General features: G+C 47.5%; 1 protein-coding gene across 3 annotated transcripts in view; it reads right to left on the reverse strand.

Moving 5' to 3' along the window:
- Nucleotides 1–526: 526 nt before the first annotated feature.
- The window catches only part of POLK (DNA polymerase kappa), an 869741-nt gene continuing 854876 nt past the window's right edge, over nt 527–15391 (reverse strand). For all 3 annotated transcript variants that reach the window (XM_086960765.1, XM_086960763.1, XM_086960764.1), the window contains one exon: nt 527–1266. In XM_086960765.1, coding sequence (XP_086816891.1) covers nt 1182–1266 — 85 coding nt within the window. In that variant the 3' untranslated portion in view covers nt 527–1181. The remainder of the gene's footprint in view (nt 1267–15391) is intronic.

The raw sequence follows: 15391 nt of genomic DNA on the forward strand, positions 1-15391 counted from the left end.
GGCTTAGGACGTGGTCTCAATTTGGGGAATTACATGATGGGATCTCCCAAATACAAACGTTTCCTGATAAGATCAGATAATCTAACACTAGTATGACCCGTCGTACCTGATAATCTTGCAGATTAAAACGTCTGTAATCTAAATTTGGCAGTGCTTAAATGTAGGCATTTGAATTACACTGAGGGGTGACGACGCAGAGAAATACATAATTTGAGTAAATTATTGTGTGTGTAGTAACTGCACATGCATTTAAACACTTTGCATGAATGAACATACACTGTGCTGTCTAATGCTGCCATACACACAGCTGTTTGAACTTAATACATTCTTTAATTTTAATAACCGTTCGTTAAATGTCTAATAAATATCCATACATCAACACTAACAATAGGTAACAAAATGCAAGCGGTTATTGAAGCAACGCATGTGAATGAATGTTAAATTCTATAAATAAAGGTTGTTGCAGTATACTAATTTCAATTAATTAAGGTAAGCAATGAATCATAAAATGCACTTACAAAAATAATCAAGTAGATAAAAGTATTTTATTTCAAATGTACCTTTGTTTATAAATAAACAGTTATTTATTATCCACAGTAATGCTATAAGTTATGTATATATAAATATATTTGACAAAAAAATATTAAGTGCAAACCTTTTCACGGCATGATGCAATGTATTATGTACTGTGCTTACATATTTCTAGTTAAAAAAAATATTGCCACATTATTAAAGAATAATCAGGTATGTACAACCTGCCATTAAATTACATATCTTTGACATCGTTTTTCTCTTCTGGACCTTGACTGTATCCACTGCCAGTAGTTACAGCTGGCATTTCTTTCAGCATCATTATTCACTTCATTTCGATAAAATATTAAATGAGAATAAAAGCCACTTTTATCACAGCTTGGGATTGGTTACAGTTGTAACATCATTGATGTGAATGCTACATACATCTGCGACAAGCTAAATGCAATTAATTCAGATGACAGTGACATTTATTTCGTTATCCAATCACATGATAAATGTAACCATGTTGTGAAAACCACAACTGACACCTCCTTCAACATAATTTAATATAAAATGCAATACTCCACTGCTTGCTCTGCATCATCCTTCAGTATTTAAAAGCTGCTAGAACCCTTCAAATGGCACAAAAATGAACAGATGACATTCAGTCATTTAAAAAACTTATCAATAGTGTGCTTGGGGTTGTTTGGTTTTGATTTCTTTGATGCTGGCTGCTGAGCCGATGATCCCGATCTGGAAAATGACCAATAATTATACTTAGTGCCTTAAACACAAACGCTCAATCTTCAAAGAAAATACAAAATACTTTTTTTTCCATTGTACCTCTTTCACACAAAAATGTAAAATTAAAATGAAATATACCTTTGTATATGATTTAACTAGAAAAGTATAGGTGTTTCCTAGCAAGCAGATGCAGAACATGTAAAGAAACCATTTTAACTTTAAAGCACACATGAGAAAAATATTAACCTTCTTGGCGCAAAGAAAATGTCTTTGAATTACAGCAACTTGAAGACAAAATCTAAACAAAAAAGTATAAAGAATGGGAAGATAAAAGCATTGTCAATGTATGGTATTGGCCCAGCAGCTACGGCACTTCTTTTTAGACAAATGTGTAAAATGTGATTAAGCAAAATACGGTCACTCACAGTAAAGAGAGGAAATCCCTGAAGGGCGGTGAGACATTGCTACATGCTGCATGATGACGTGGGCAGAAGCAAAATGCAAATGTCAGCTAAACAGTACACCTGATGAACAGGGATGTTCCAAAGCAGCTCTATGTAAGTATATGTCTTTTTAATGATTCTGATTTCTTTTATTACATGATGCCAAAATACAACTAAAGTCGCCTCTAGGCCATATCTAGAAACGCAGACCGAACGGGTTTGTACCACTCCCTATAAAAAACATACCATACAGATAAAGGATCCCCTGGGCAGCCAACCACTCGCTAACCAGGCCTGGCCCTCTGGCTAGGCTCTGCAGCCAATTCCCCAAAAGCAGTTAACCCTAAGCCGTGCACAGCCTTCTGAAACACTAAAATATAGAAAGTGAGCGTGCTGGATTTATGAAGAGGTATGTATATCAATATATATATCTATATCTATAAGATCTATCATCTTTCCACAAATATCACCAATATTTTTAATCAAATGTAAATTTAAATAATTCACGCAATGCAATGTTTGTTAATATTGTTTATTATAAAAATGCTTTTTTTAAACTAGTCTGTGACAATTTCTTTTTACATGTTTTTAAACCATTTCCTTTGTGAGTAAAATGCCCTAATAAATAGTCAGGGATATTTGGCTTTTTTTTTATTTGTTTTTTAGGGAGAGGGTTCGCAACCACCCTCCCCAAACCATAGACTGGCCCCGGAGACCCCATCCCCCAGTCAAAGCAGTGTCCTGGGTATCCCACCCCATAGGACACTGCTGTTTCCTGCCTGGGACAGTGCGGGCAGGGAATATAAATTGTATTCCCTGCCAACACTCTCCTAAGCAGGAAACCCAACTTTGTCCCAGGAGCAAAGAAAAAAACTGTTTCCGCCTAGTCGGGAGCAAAGGAATGAAGCTGGCCCACGCCGCAGCCAGGATAGGTGCTGGCTGGATAGCCTGTAGGGGCTGCTGGGGCCTTGGGATTCCTCCTATGGCCCCCTACCATTTACATATTGTGAGGACCCTGGGAGGACACCAACCTTAAAAATAATGTCTGCTCCCACCAATGCCCTTACTATTGGTGCTAGCTGGGGAGCCAGCAGAGGCGGCAGGGGCCGTGGGGCTTGCCCCGCACCCTGCAACATTGAAATGTTGTGGGTGCCCCAGACAGGCACCCAGGTATCCACTATAATAATGTCTGGCTCTCGCCCGTACCCTCAATGGATTCTGGCTGGGGAGCCAGCAGGAGCAGTGCTGGCCTTCAGACTTACCCCAGCTGAACAAAATTTAATATATAGTTTGGGTATCCCAAGTGGGACCGGAACACCCAAAAAATTGAAATAATATTAAAAAAAAAAAGAATAAACGAGCAGGAGTCATTCAGTTATTATTCAGTGCTCCATGGAAGGAGCGGCCCATAATGCACTGTGAGGGTCTTAAAATTATATTGTTTGTTCCTGGTGATGCGCCATGAAGGAGCAGTGGCACTGCCAAACATTTTTTAATGTTGCATAGGGTGGCAGGAAGCAGCAGCCTACCAGCAGTATTCTAAAAAAAAAAAAATACAGAAAGTCTTCTGATTCATTGAATTCATGTCCCAGGAGAGCGGACCATAATTTGTAAAGTACTCCAAGCTAGGGCTATATGGTCTTCAGGTGAAGGCAAGGGATCCCTTGTGGTGGGTTCTATGGCTGCACTTTGTGGCCTGAAAGATGTGAAAAAAAGACTCAAAGATGTTTAATATTTTTTTAAATAAGGCATTATTGGAAATATTTTATGACAATCACAATTATTAAACATTGCAATGTGTGAATGTATTAAATATATATTTGATTATAGTTATTGGTGACTTTTTGACAAAGCCAATATGTCTGCTTTACATATGTCGAGGTGCCGAGCCCTAGCTAAAGCCAATAGGCTCACCGCTTTTTATGTTTTGCTGCACAGCACTTGAGCAATGCTTGAGAAATCTATTGTTTTTAATATAAACTTAAAATGGACTTACATCCCACCTCCTCTCTTTCCTGGCTTCTCATTTTTTCCTGTGCATGCCACCTACCTTTTCTCCATTTCTATTGGCTGTGGTATATTTTTCTGCATGTAACAATGCTTGTTCTCGTCTGCTTCTCTTATCAGTTTCCCGCTGCTGAAATACTGTTAACATTCACTTTGGTGGCACTATTTGTCCATAAAGTTTTGCCTTTTACTCTTGCAGCATATTTATATAACAATTTATCACCCGGAGAGATTAAGTGTCACAGGATGTTGAACAGCACCACTGAAATACGTACCAGGATCCCCAGCTCTCGAGTCAGCAGCTCTGGCAGCTGCAGCACATCCTCTCCACTCCTGTGTTAGCTGTCAGGGTGCTCTTTCCTTCTCCCAGACAATAATTGATGAAAACTGCTCTTTAAACCTTACATAGGCGAAACCAATGCATTACCAATGCTGGTTATATTTTGGCATTCTGGTCCTTTAAAATGACCCTTTCTATTGTAGAAAATAAAGTCAGCTGTTCGTGGCAGGTGGGGCTAAGGTGATGACAGGTGCCTGTGTGTGTGTGTGTTGGGGGGGTGCACTGGGCCTGGCCACAGGTCGTGTGCAGAAGGGGAAGTAGGCGCCCAAGGCCATGTTCAGCAGGGTTCTGGGTGCTAGTCGTGTGCCATGGGGGATAGGCGTGGGCACCTTTAATTCCTTATTCCATTCCATGGGTCCAGTAGGGGAATTGGTGGTGTGAGCCGCCTGTACCCAATCAGCCACTCGTCGCCAGTAATAAGACGTCCGATCCATGAGCATTTCAATTAGTTTATTTCCATTTCAACACCACCAACTGGACCTTCCACCAACACTGCCAGAGTACAATAACTGTCTCCGATAGAACCATCACCATGGAGACCACCTAACATTCCTGGCATGAGCTGACAGCCTTAAAGGTGCACCAAGATGATAAGAGTCATGTGCACAAAGGGTAGACTCTGGCAGGGGTCGGGCGCAGGCCCTACGGCCACCACCACGCAATGCACGTCTTGCTTTATGTTAAAAAAGAATTGTAATAATATCTTACTTTACATTTTAAAAAAGCTTTCCCCCGCCATGAACTGTTAATTACCTACCATATTATATCACTCGTGACATTTTATATGAGATCACTGAAATATCTGAAGTAACATCAATGATGATAACACTGTGCATGGCTGGGGCATGAGTTATAGTTACTGTAAATAACTATAAATGGGGAATTTCCGTGGTTATGTTAGTTTAAAACGTTATGTTTTAACTGACATTTTCATCTAATTATAATGTCTATTTAACTCTTGTTTATATATACAGAGGCTGTCAAAGCACCTTTGTATTTATAGACAGATTTGTTAGTACGATCTATAATGTCAATTTATGTTTAGCTTTTGTGCAATTTACTGAATTTGCATGAAAGTTTCCAAAGGAAATTTAAATTACTTTAATGGTGTTAAAGCTTCCTTCATTTTGGTAGAGGCAGTGAGGAGAAGAGCTATAAGAAGTTTAGATTTTGAACTGTCCACCACATCATACACACGTGCACTTAATCGCTAGCTATATTAAGACCTATAAACACCAGTTATCCAAAATACACCATACTCAAGAACTACCTTTCCAGCCTCCCTCACAAACCAGAGACATACATGCACCACATGCTTGCACCACAGGATTGTTCTCAAACAGCTGAACTCACACCAGGAGTGTATTCTCCATATTGTCTTAACTTGCATAAAAAATATTAAACTGGCAAACATAACATGCTTTTATAAAAGCTGAATTCTTGAAACAATTCTTGGAATCACGAATTTCCCACATGAGGCTCTAAATTACTTCTCAAATATGAATGCGCACGTATGCAACTGTACACAACCAGCAAGAGCGGACTACTCTACAATCCCCAAGTTGCCATTCAAGCTGGAACAAACAGTTGAACCAAGGACATTTCACATAGTAACAAAACCTGTGTTACATTGTAATGCATCAAAAACCACCACCGGGTCTGCGGAATTGACGACTGTCGATATGAAAAAGCCTTTGTCCCAATGGACTGGGGCTAATTGGTTACCATTTCAACTAAATGAATTTCAGCCCCAGCTTCGTGTGAGGGACTTATCTTCTTTATACAACTTATGACCAGAGCATGTTTGAATGCAGCACTTTCATAGCTCCACATACACTGACGGAATGGCCGAGAGTTGATGCCGACCTTCAGGGTCGGCTACAGCGCTGGTCGCGCCTAGTGCAATAATAATTTTTGGCGCCCCCCCCATAAACCATGACTGCCTCTTCGGATTGTCTCACTACCACCAGGCAAAAGTGCCCCATATCTCTCCAGTCATAAACTATTACTAAACACAGCACCCTCCTGAGGTCAGCGCCTCCCCTCTAAAGGTCAGCGCCCAGTGCAACCGCACCAGTCGCACTGCCCTAAAGCCTGCCCTGCTGATCTTGAGGGGTGCATTTAGCTACAGCAGGTAGATACCCTGCTGATTTAATCTGGCACATTCTAACGTGACAGCTCAAGGGCCCTGAGCATATTAAGTACCTCTATGGAAATTTCGGTCCTCAAGCGCAACTAGTCAAAAAAGATGGTCTATCCAGCCTGGGCAGAACCCTCTGAGCTCACCCGGGTCTTGAGACAAAGAAGGATGGCAGAGGGCTTTTTTGATATACGTGTACATATATGCTGGAAAAAAGCAGAGTTGCAGTAGAATATCAGCTATTAACCCCTTGCCCGCGGTCGGAATTCTGCTCCTGTGCGGCACATTGCGATCACGGGCGTGGTCATGACGGCTGGGAGCCGTCATCAGCACACGAGCGCTGTGTGCCATGACGGCTCCCAGCCGTCATCAGTATCGAAGGGGTTGATTGAAGGACTAAGGGTTGACCTGGAATTCTGGCCCATCACCCCCTATCATTAATTGGTTCTGTGGCTATTAAGATGATTCCCCTTTTTAGACTTCTATGTAACTTACAGAATTAAGTATCCGATGTGGCCTTTTCAAACGTCTCTAAATTTATTTGAGGATTGTTGTGGAATGAATAATCTCTGAGGTGATCAATTGCTAAATGTTTTATTTAAGTCTCTATTGGTAGGTGACCAAAGTATGGCTGGCATTGTGTCATACTACTCTGCCTCACACATGGTAATGGCTAACGAATGGAAGTTAATTTCTTATTCAGACAATAACTCTACTGAAAGATTGTCCATCACACTGCCTCCACTTTTTTTTTATTTACGGGAGCCATACCGCGAATGGACTCCCTCAGGCTACAGCCATGGGCCTGAAACTGTAGCACAAAGCAGTCAGTTATCAAATGAAAGAGTAAGGTTACTATTGAAGCTCCTTTGTGGTGGGTGATGCTGCAAACATACAGAGATTCTAAAGCTGGGACAAAGTTTGTATCTCTAATCTTAGGGATGTAATTACCCAGAACTCAATATGTCCTTTTACCGATCTCCAAACTGAATTTAGCTTATAATTATCAATTCTTTTCATATATTCAGCTCCCTTATGAAGTCTCCTTCATGGCCACACTTTTGTGGACCTACTATATTTTAACCCCAAGGAAGCCAAACTGATGACCGATGACATGAGCAGCTATAAAGTCTGATAACTCTATAGGTCCTTGGTCATCAACACTCTCAATTCCTCCTCAACACTTAAGAGATGTTTTGGAGGCAGACCAGGACATCCTGCCAGATGACAACTGGCGAGAGGCATTGATGGCTCCAAGAAAGGCACGACTGCCGCCCTATTTTGGCTGATCCAATTTAAATACCTACACAGCATGCACTTGGCCTGTCAAAAATTATAGTGCTTTGGGAATTATTCTTCTCCAACAAATTAAAGATGTGGCTATTTAAAGGGGGACCTCATACTCATGGTGTGGTCTTGTGATAAGCTCCATCCCTACTCGATGGTGGTTGCATTAACATAATTATCTGCGGTTGGTTGGCCACTTGACCATACCCCTAAAAAGGCTCTCCTAAATACATTTTATTACACAAACAGATATACCCCAGAATTATATGAATATGGGTCTCATTGTCACAAAAAGAGCATACTGCGCAGAAGTGGTGAGATGTAGATTCTCCTATGCTCGATGGCTGGGCAGTGAGGGAGGGTTAATGCATGGTACTTGAAGTCCCAATATATTAAACTTGGGCCTGTCCACTTAAGCACCACAGTAAATTGGATGGGTGGACGTAATAGAGCGGTCTAGATCCTGCCTTTGAGTTCCCTTCATAAGTAAGGCAGGTCTGCCTGAGACGTGGCTGTCCCCTCTAGCGATTATAAATGGCGGGTCCAAGCCAATATCTACAAGCTAGATATCGATGGTGTATAGCCTCAAATATCCTTGAGAATGGTGCACTGACAAATATTGCTAATATATGCTTTTGGAATTGCATGTACTGCTGAAAAGCATCTGAAAATGGCAATAAAATGTAATACAAAAAGAGTTTCCTTTTGAATAAATGTAAATGCAATTTTCTATAGATTTACTTAAATACGCAAAAAGGTACATACGAACAATCCCAAACCTATCTCTCAATTCAAATTGTAGGCAACAATTTATACTTGCACAGACAGTTTTGTCTCTCAGTGTCCTTTGCTTTTTCACTGCTGCACAAAAGGTAAACAACAATGTGAACAACTGAGGTGAGTACCTGTATGTCGCGCCCTTCGCGCACTGGCACTCCAGTGAAGTGCTTCAGCTTCAGGTCAAGCGCAGTCATCAGCCCCTCCTTTGTGCTTTCGTGCTGCCAGAGTACTATTTGTGAGACAAGTGCCATGCTCTATCGCGCAGTGTCTACTCAAGGTGATAAGGAAGTGGTTAATGGGATCCTAAATCAACAAAGACAGGCTGCGTAGTCGGTAAGACATCCATACTGTGCCAAGTGTAGGGCGGAGGGTGTTCGACAGTGCTGTTCCAAGTCCGCAGGAAGTAAGATGAGTCAGCTTTTGTATGAAACCTCAGGAGAATATTATGGACACATCTTACTTACACAGGACTTCCTAAGTACAATTCAGAAGATGAGAGATTCTACAACGGACATAAAACAGCGATGTAATGGACATGAGGGAAAAAGGCACCGCCCTGGCGAACACAGGAGGCACATTAGTATCAGAATTTCCTTTAAGGGCCATTTAACCTGATGAGGATGAAATAGCTATAGAGAGATTAACTGATACGTAGGTCAACTATGTGCCACCTTTTTTTTTTTTGTAAAATTTTTATTTTGCAAGTTATATCATAGAAGAGGAAAAGAGAGGAAAAACAGAGGAAGAGTGAGCAAGAGAAAGAGGAAGGAACAGGCGACATTCCGCCATGTATCCCCACACAGGGGGTGCTTTTAGAACATGTTCTCAAGAACCTCGAGTGACGGCTTAAGCAACGCCAAAGTCTTATGTTGTAACCTCCAGCGGTGGCGAGGCACGCTCACTGTGCCGCAGTGAATCCCAAATCTCAAAGAGGAGGAGCGACTCAGTCTCGGTCATAGACCAAAGATAGGCCAAATCGTATGTCCATGTAAGTAAACCTGTCGCAATAAAGAGATAAACATTCCCAACATAACAACCCACCCCCCCCCCACCCCCCACCCTCAACCCTGGTGGTGGCGACCAACATTCATTCAAATCAACACAACATACTCAGGTGGCTAAAATTGGAAGAGGTGGAGCGCACGGAGCGCCGAGGGACATACTGCTGATGGCAATCCACGGGACAGAAAACGGACCAGAGGCCCCCAGGTGAACATGAAGTTTTTAAAGTTCCCTCGAAAGATATCTGAAAGCCTCTCCATGCTCAAGAGGCGCCACAGTCGGGCATGCCATAAGGAAATAGCCGGAGTCGCCGGACTCTTCCAGGCAGCCGCCAGGGTCAGTTTAGCCGCTCCAAGGCACAGCCATAGAATGCGTTTATCCGCCCTTGTCTGATATTGGAGCAATGGATCCCTCAGCCCCAGCAGGACAAAGTCCAATGAGTCCGGGATCGGATAGCCCACTACCTCCCTGATGTGCGAGAGAATCTCAGACCAGAACGGTCGGATAGATGGGCAATCCCACCAAATGTGGCGAAAGTCCCCCAGCTCCCCACATCCCCGCCAACATCTATCAGAGGAAGCTGGGAAAATCCTATGTAGTTTAGATGGATATAAATACCAATCGAAGATGAGCTTCATGTGTGCCTCCCTAAGGTCAGTGGAATGGTTATGTGTCGTCACATCCCTCCATAGAGTCCTCCACTCATCGTCAGTTATGTCCCGTCCTAGCGTAGTCTCCCAATGTTCCATATACCGAGGCCGGGGGGACACCGTGGTATCAAGGAGCATCTTGTACAAAAAAGAGATCGTCCCCTTCATGGTGGAAGTGTGGAGGATAAAGTTTTCAAACTTCGTCAGCGGCCTCGTGGCCGCACCCACCACCCCAGGCGATGTCGCCCAGTGGAGAAGTTGAAGATGACGAAAGCGTTCAGTAGGTAAGATACCGTAATCCCTCATGCAGTTATGGAACGTAAGTGGCGTCACGCCATGGAATAGGTGGGTGAGAGACCTGCATCCACCCTCTCTCCAAGGCCCAAAGGGTCCATCCGTCAGAGCTGGTGGGAAGGCTGGATTGAAGTGGATAGGAGTGAACGGGGACGGGAACGTTGTCCACCGGTCATCGCCACTAATAGCGTCCCAGACTTTCAGCACCGTGCTAGTGGGGGTGCAGATGTACGCATTCCTGGGTCGGTCCGCCTTGGGTTTCCAGGCCAGGTCCCAAATGGACCGTCCCACTACACTCCGCTCCATGTGGAGCCAATGCTTTTCGGACAGCTGCTGGGACCACTCCACCAGGACCCTCAATTGGGCTGCCTTATAATATAAGTGCATATCTGGAAATCCCACCCCTCCCTCCGCCCGTGTACGCCGAAGTACCGCATAGGAAAGCCGTGCCCGACCACCTTGCCAGACAAATTTCAGCATGAGGGTTTTGAGTCGACGGAAGTAATCCACCCCTATCGGGATGGGCAGTGCCTGAAAGAGATATAAGAGTTTGGGGAGAAGGACCATCTTAAGGGCATGAACCCTACCCAGCCATGAGATAAATTTGGGTTTCCACCTCTCCAGCTCCGCCCGGATCACAGCCAGCATTGGCGGGAAGTTCGCCTGGAACAGCGCGCCCAAGGTAGAGGTCAGTCGCACCCCCAGATACAACAGGGAGGAGGTCGCCCACGGGAGTGGGGTAAGCAAGCTAACCCGTTGAACCTCTGGGGGCGGAAGGGTCAGGTTCAGAATGGACGATTTGTTGAGGTTCACTCTGAAACCAGCCACGGCTTCGAAGTCCGAGAGTTCCGTGTGGACGTGTGGGAGCGACAGCGCCGGGTCTCGGATAGAGAGCAACACGTCGTCTGCGAAGAGCGAAATCTTGTGCTGTTCCCCCGTGAAGGGGAGACCCAGGATCCGTTCATTCTCCCGAATCGCCAAGGCCAGCGGCTCAATGCTGAGGGCGAAAAGAAGCGGCGACAGCGGGCAACCCTGGCGTGTGCCGCGGGAATGTGAGAACGGCCCAGATCTACAGCCATTGACCAGCACCCGTGAGGTAGGGCTATGGTAATTGGCTTCAAGCATTCTAATAAAGAGAGGTGTAAATCCGAAGGCCTCCAATGTACGGTGTAGAAAGCCCCAGTCCACGCGGTCAAACGCTTTTTCGGCGTCGAGTCCTATCAGCACAGCGGGAACGTGAAAACGCTCCGCCTTTTCAATCAGATGAATCACGCGGCGCAGATTGTCATGGGTCTGGCGTCCCTTGATAAACCCAGACTGGTCCGGGTGGATCAGGGCCGGCAGCAAATCCTTCAGTCGACCAGCAAGGATAGCCGAATACAGCTTAGCATCCAGATTAAGGAGTGCTATCGGCCGATAGGAGGCACATTCGGAGAGGTCCTTCCCCGATTTAGGGAGAATGGTAATCAGAGCCTCCGCCATAGACTCCGAGGTTCGCCCTTCGGATGCCATCGCGTTGAAGAGGGAGACCAAGAAATCGCATATGTCCGAGGCAAAAGTTTTATAGAACTGGGCTGTGTAACCGTCGGGGCCGGGTGCCTTGTGGAGCTTCAGGCCCTTGATGGCGTCTAATACTTCCTCCCTGGAGATGGGGGAAGAGAGCAAGTCGTTCCATTCCTTAGAGACCTGTGGAATAGGAAGACCCCCCAGGTATGCCTCTTGGGCTGCGGGGTCCAAGGCATCCGCCGAATAGAGGTTCGCGTAGAAGCGGCCAAAAACGGCCGCCTTGTCCGCGTTCCTATGCCGAATAGCTCCCGTGTGGTCACGTATGCCCCCAATGTAATCCTTCTCACGCTTATCCCGGAGTTGCCGGGCCAGGTGACGCCCCACCTTGTTCCCCTGGGAGTAAGAAATCCGTCTGAGACGCAAGAGGGTATATTCAGCCCGGTTGTTATAGTGCGCCCTCAGTTTCCCCCGCACCGCCGTGAGGGGTCGGAGGGTCAATCTAGAGGGGTCCGACTTATGCGCCTGCTCCAATGTAGCCAACTCCGCCTCCAGGGCCTCCCTTTCAGTGCGCCTGAGCTTATTAAGATTCGCGTTAAGAGCGAGACACGTACCTCGTATAGAGGCCTTGCACGCGTCCCACGTGGTGTATACCGACGTATCGGAGGGTGGGTTGAGAGTAAAGAAGTCTGCAAGTGCCCGTCGCAACGCGGTGCAAGAGACCTCATCCCGCACCAACGCCGCAGGGAAGTACCACTTCCGCCAGCCGTCCCCCCCCATCGCCCAGTGTAGCCCAAGCACCACCAAACTATGGTCAGATAACGACAGTGGGAAAATACCAGCTAGAGTGATGTCCCCCCTGAGAGCCTGATTGACGAAGATGTAATCTATGCGGGAATATGTATGATGTACATGAGAGAAGAACGTGTAGTCCCGCGTGTGAGGGTGCATGAAACGCCAGCTATCTACTAAACCCAGGTCGCTTACTTGCTGTTGTGTAACCCCTGAGAAGACCCCAGTGTCTGCCCTGCGTGCACCCGAGCCATCCAAATCCCTGTCCCACAACATGTTGAAATCCCCCAATAGTATCAAGTGCCCTTCCACAAAGTCTCCCATTTTGTCCATCAGTCCTTGTAAAAACCCATTCTGACCAGTATTCGGAGCATACACAGCCACAAACGTACACAGGCGATCATACAACAAGCCCTTCACCATGAGCCAGCGGCCCTCCCTATCACTGCTCACTCCCAGTGGCTGGAACTGGAGAGAAGCCCTAAACATAAGGGCCCCCCCCCTATGTTTAGTGGACGCCGAAGCCCTGTAGAGAAGAGGAAACTGTCTATGTCGAAGCCTCAGCTCATCTTTCCTGGCCAGATGAGTCTCCTGTAGAGCAACTATATCTAGATGGTGGTCCAGCAAGTACTTCCAGAGTTTCTGGCGTTTCTGCGGGGAGTTAAGGCCCTTCACGTTCCAGCTACCTATACTAACAGGCATAAGGACAGTAGAGGAATTCGCTCAGTACCTGCAGGAGGGACAATCAGGGCGTGGAACCGGAACTTCACCCCATACCCACCCACTACTCCCCTCAGCAATTCAACAGCCAGACAGCCCCCTTCACCCCCTAGGTCATTCCGCCGGGCCAGCCAGACCCAGCCTCCAGACTGCCAAGAGCCCCGTGGGCAAGAAGACATAGGAAGATCAGCAATCCCAGGACATTTAGACAATGGACTCGGGCTCAGTATCCCGGACATCTCCCTCCCGCTTGGAATCCCACTCCCCTCCCCCCGAGGGATCAACCAGCATGACCTGACAAGGTAAACAGAGAGCGGACAAGTCCCAACCCAGCTCCTGATATAGGGAGCGGCATAGACCATCACAAGTATCAACCACACCCAGCAGTAACTTACCAGGGTCGCCACCACACACCCTCCACACCCCAACCCCAGCACCAACCATCCCCCCTCAACCCAAACCCCCATAACACCCCAGAACCAAAGCCCCCCCCCCGCTCCCCCCCCCTGCAAAAAAAGACAACAGCAAAAGATTTAAGACATAGGACCTGAGTCGAACAGCCATCAGGTCCAGTAGATCACGATCCGAGGGACTCCTTCCGGATCGATCAGGGGAAGAGGGCACCAGGTCAGTAGCCCCCTGGACCACGGCCCGGTGTGTCTTCTCCAAAGTACAATAGTACTCCCGGGCCTCGGGGTCAGAGCCCCTCCGACGCCATCAGCGGGAGAGGGGGTCATGCAGCTCCAGAGCTCGTTTGAGAATCAGCCAAAGTGGCGGAGGCCACCGACGCAACCGCAGCATCCCTTTCTTGCACGCTAGTCGTGCGATCCGGCCGTCTCCGCTCCGGAGAGGGACCGACTCTATGCCAGGAAGAAGAGCGCCGTCGTCTCCTGGACGGTGAAGAGCGGCTCCCCTGAGAAGGCGCCACGTCCTCCAGGCCCAGCAAATCAATCGCCACCTGCAACGTGCTTATCTGCACCAGCCGGTTCTGCCAGCGGAAGATGATCCGGAAGGGATGCCCCCACGAGTAAGAGATGTTCTGCTCCCTCAGGAAGGTGGTCACCGGACGGAACTCCCTCCGCTTCCGAAGGGTCGAGGCAGCCAGATCCTGGTACAGCTGTGGATGGTGGTCTCGAAACTGCAGAGAGGAGATGGTCCTAGCTTGGCGCAGGATACGTTCCTTCAGTTGAAAATCGTGCACACAGACGAGGATATCGGGAGGAGGGCCCCCCTCCCCGTCTGGGTAGCCCCACTCTGTGCACCCTGTCCATCCGTATGTCCTGCACGCCCTCATCGCCCAGGATTTGCAAGAATAGGGCCTGAACATATTCACGGAGGTCCCCGGCTTCTCCTTGCCACGGCACAGCCTTGATGCGAATGTTATTCCGCCTGGAGCGGTTCTCCAAATCCTCCGTGTGGGTTTGCAAATCTAAATTTTGTTCCGTGAGACGGATAATGTCCTGCTGCAGCTGATGCACATCATTCGCCAAGCTGAGGTCGTGATCTTCCAGCGTCGCAACACGCTCGCCGATCCCATCCACATCTCTCCTCACCTCCCGCAGGTCCGATGCCAACTGCGATCTGAGTTCCGAGATGTCCTCCCTGATGGAGGAAAAGAGCTCTGTCATGAAGGCTTTAGTGGCAGGCGCCTCATCGTCAGATTGCCTCGAGGAGCCACTAGCTCCCGGTGATGCCGGTTGCTGAGAGTTCCTGGGGGCACCATCCTTCCCCGGCCTCCCCTTGCGCAGTGTGGTGGTCATCCTGAGGGTCCGCCCCAGCTCTCAGCGTGGTGGGCCTCCCGCTCCCGGAGGTCCCTGCAGCGGTGGGAGGCTGGGTCCGCAAGCGGTGAAGAGCACACCCTCAGGCAATCCGTGCAAGGGCACTGCCCTCCTCCGCCAGCAACTGGTACCACCCCGGTAATGCAACAGTCATTAAGCGCGGTCCACAGGGCAGGGTGGGCCGCCGCACCGGGGACTGATGCTATGGGCACCAGGCAAAGGCAGAGTCACCACACGAGGCCCACAGCACTATGATACCCCAGCGCCCTCCACGGAGTCTTCAGAATGGCGCCGCTGTTTCCACCGCCGAAACGGCCCCTCCGTGGCCAGGTGGCAAGTGTCCCGATCTCCCGGGCCGTTCTATGCGCTCCCGCGCTGAAGTTCCAGCGCCACTCACG

The sequence above is a fragment of the Lissotriton vulgaris genome, chromosome 3_1 (assembly GCF_964263255.1).
Source record: "Lissotriton vulgaris chromosome 3_1, aLisVul1.2, whole genome shotgun sequence".
Lineage (NCBI taxonomy): Eukaryota > Metazoa > Chordata > Amphibia > Caudata > Salamandridae > Lissotriton > Lissotriton vulgaris.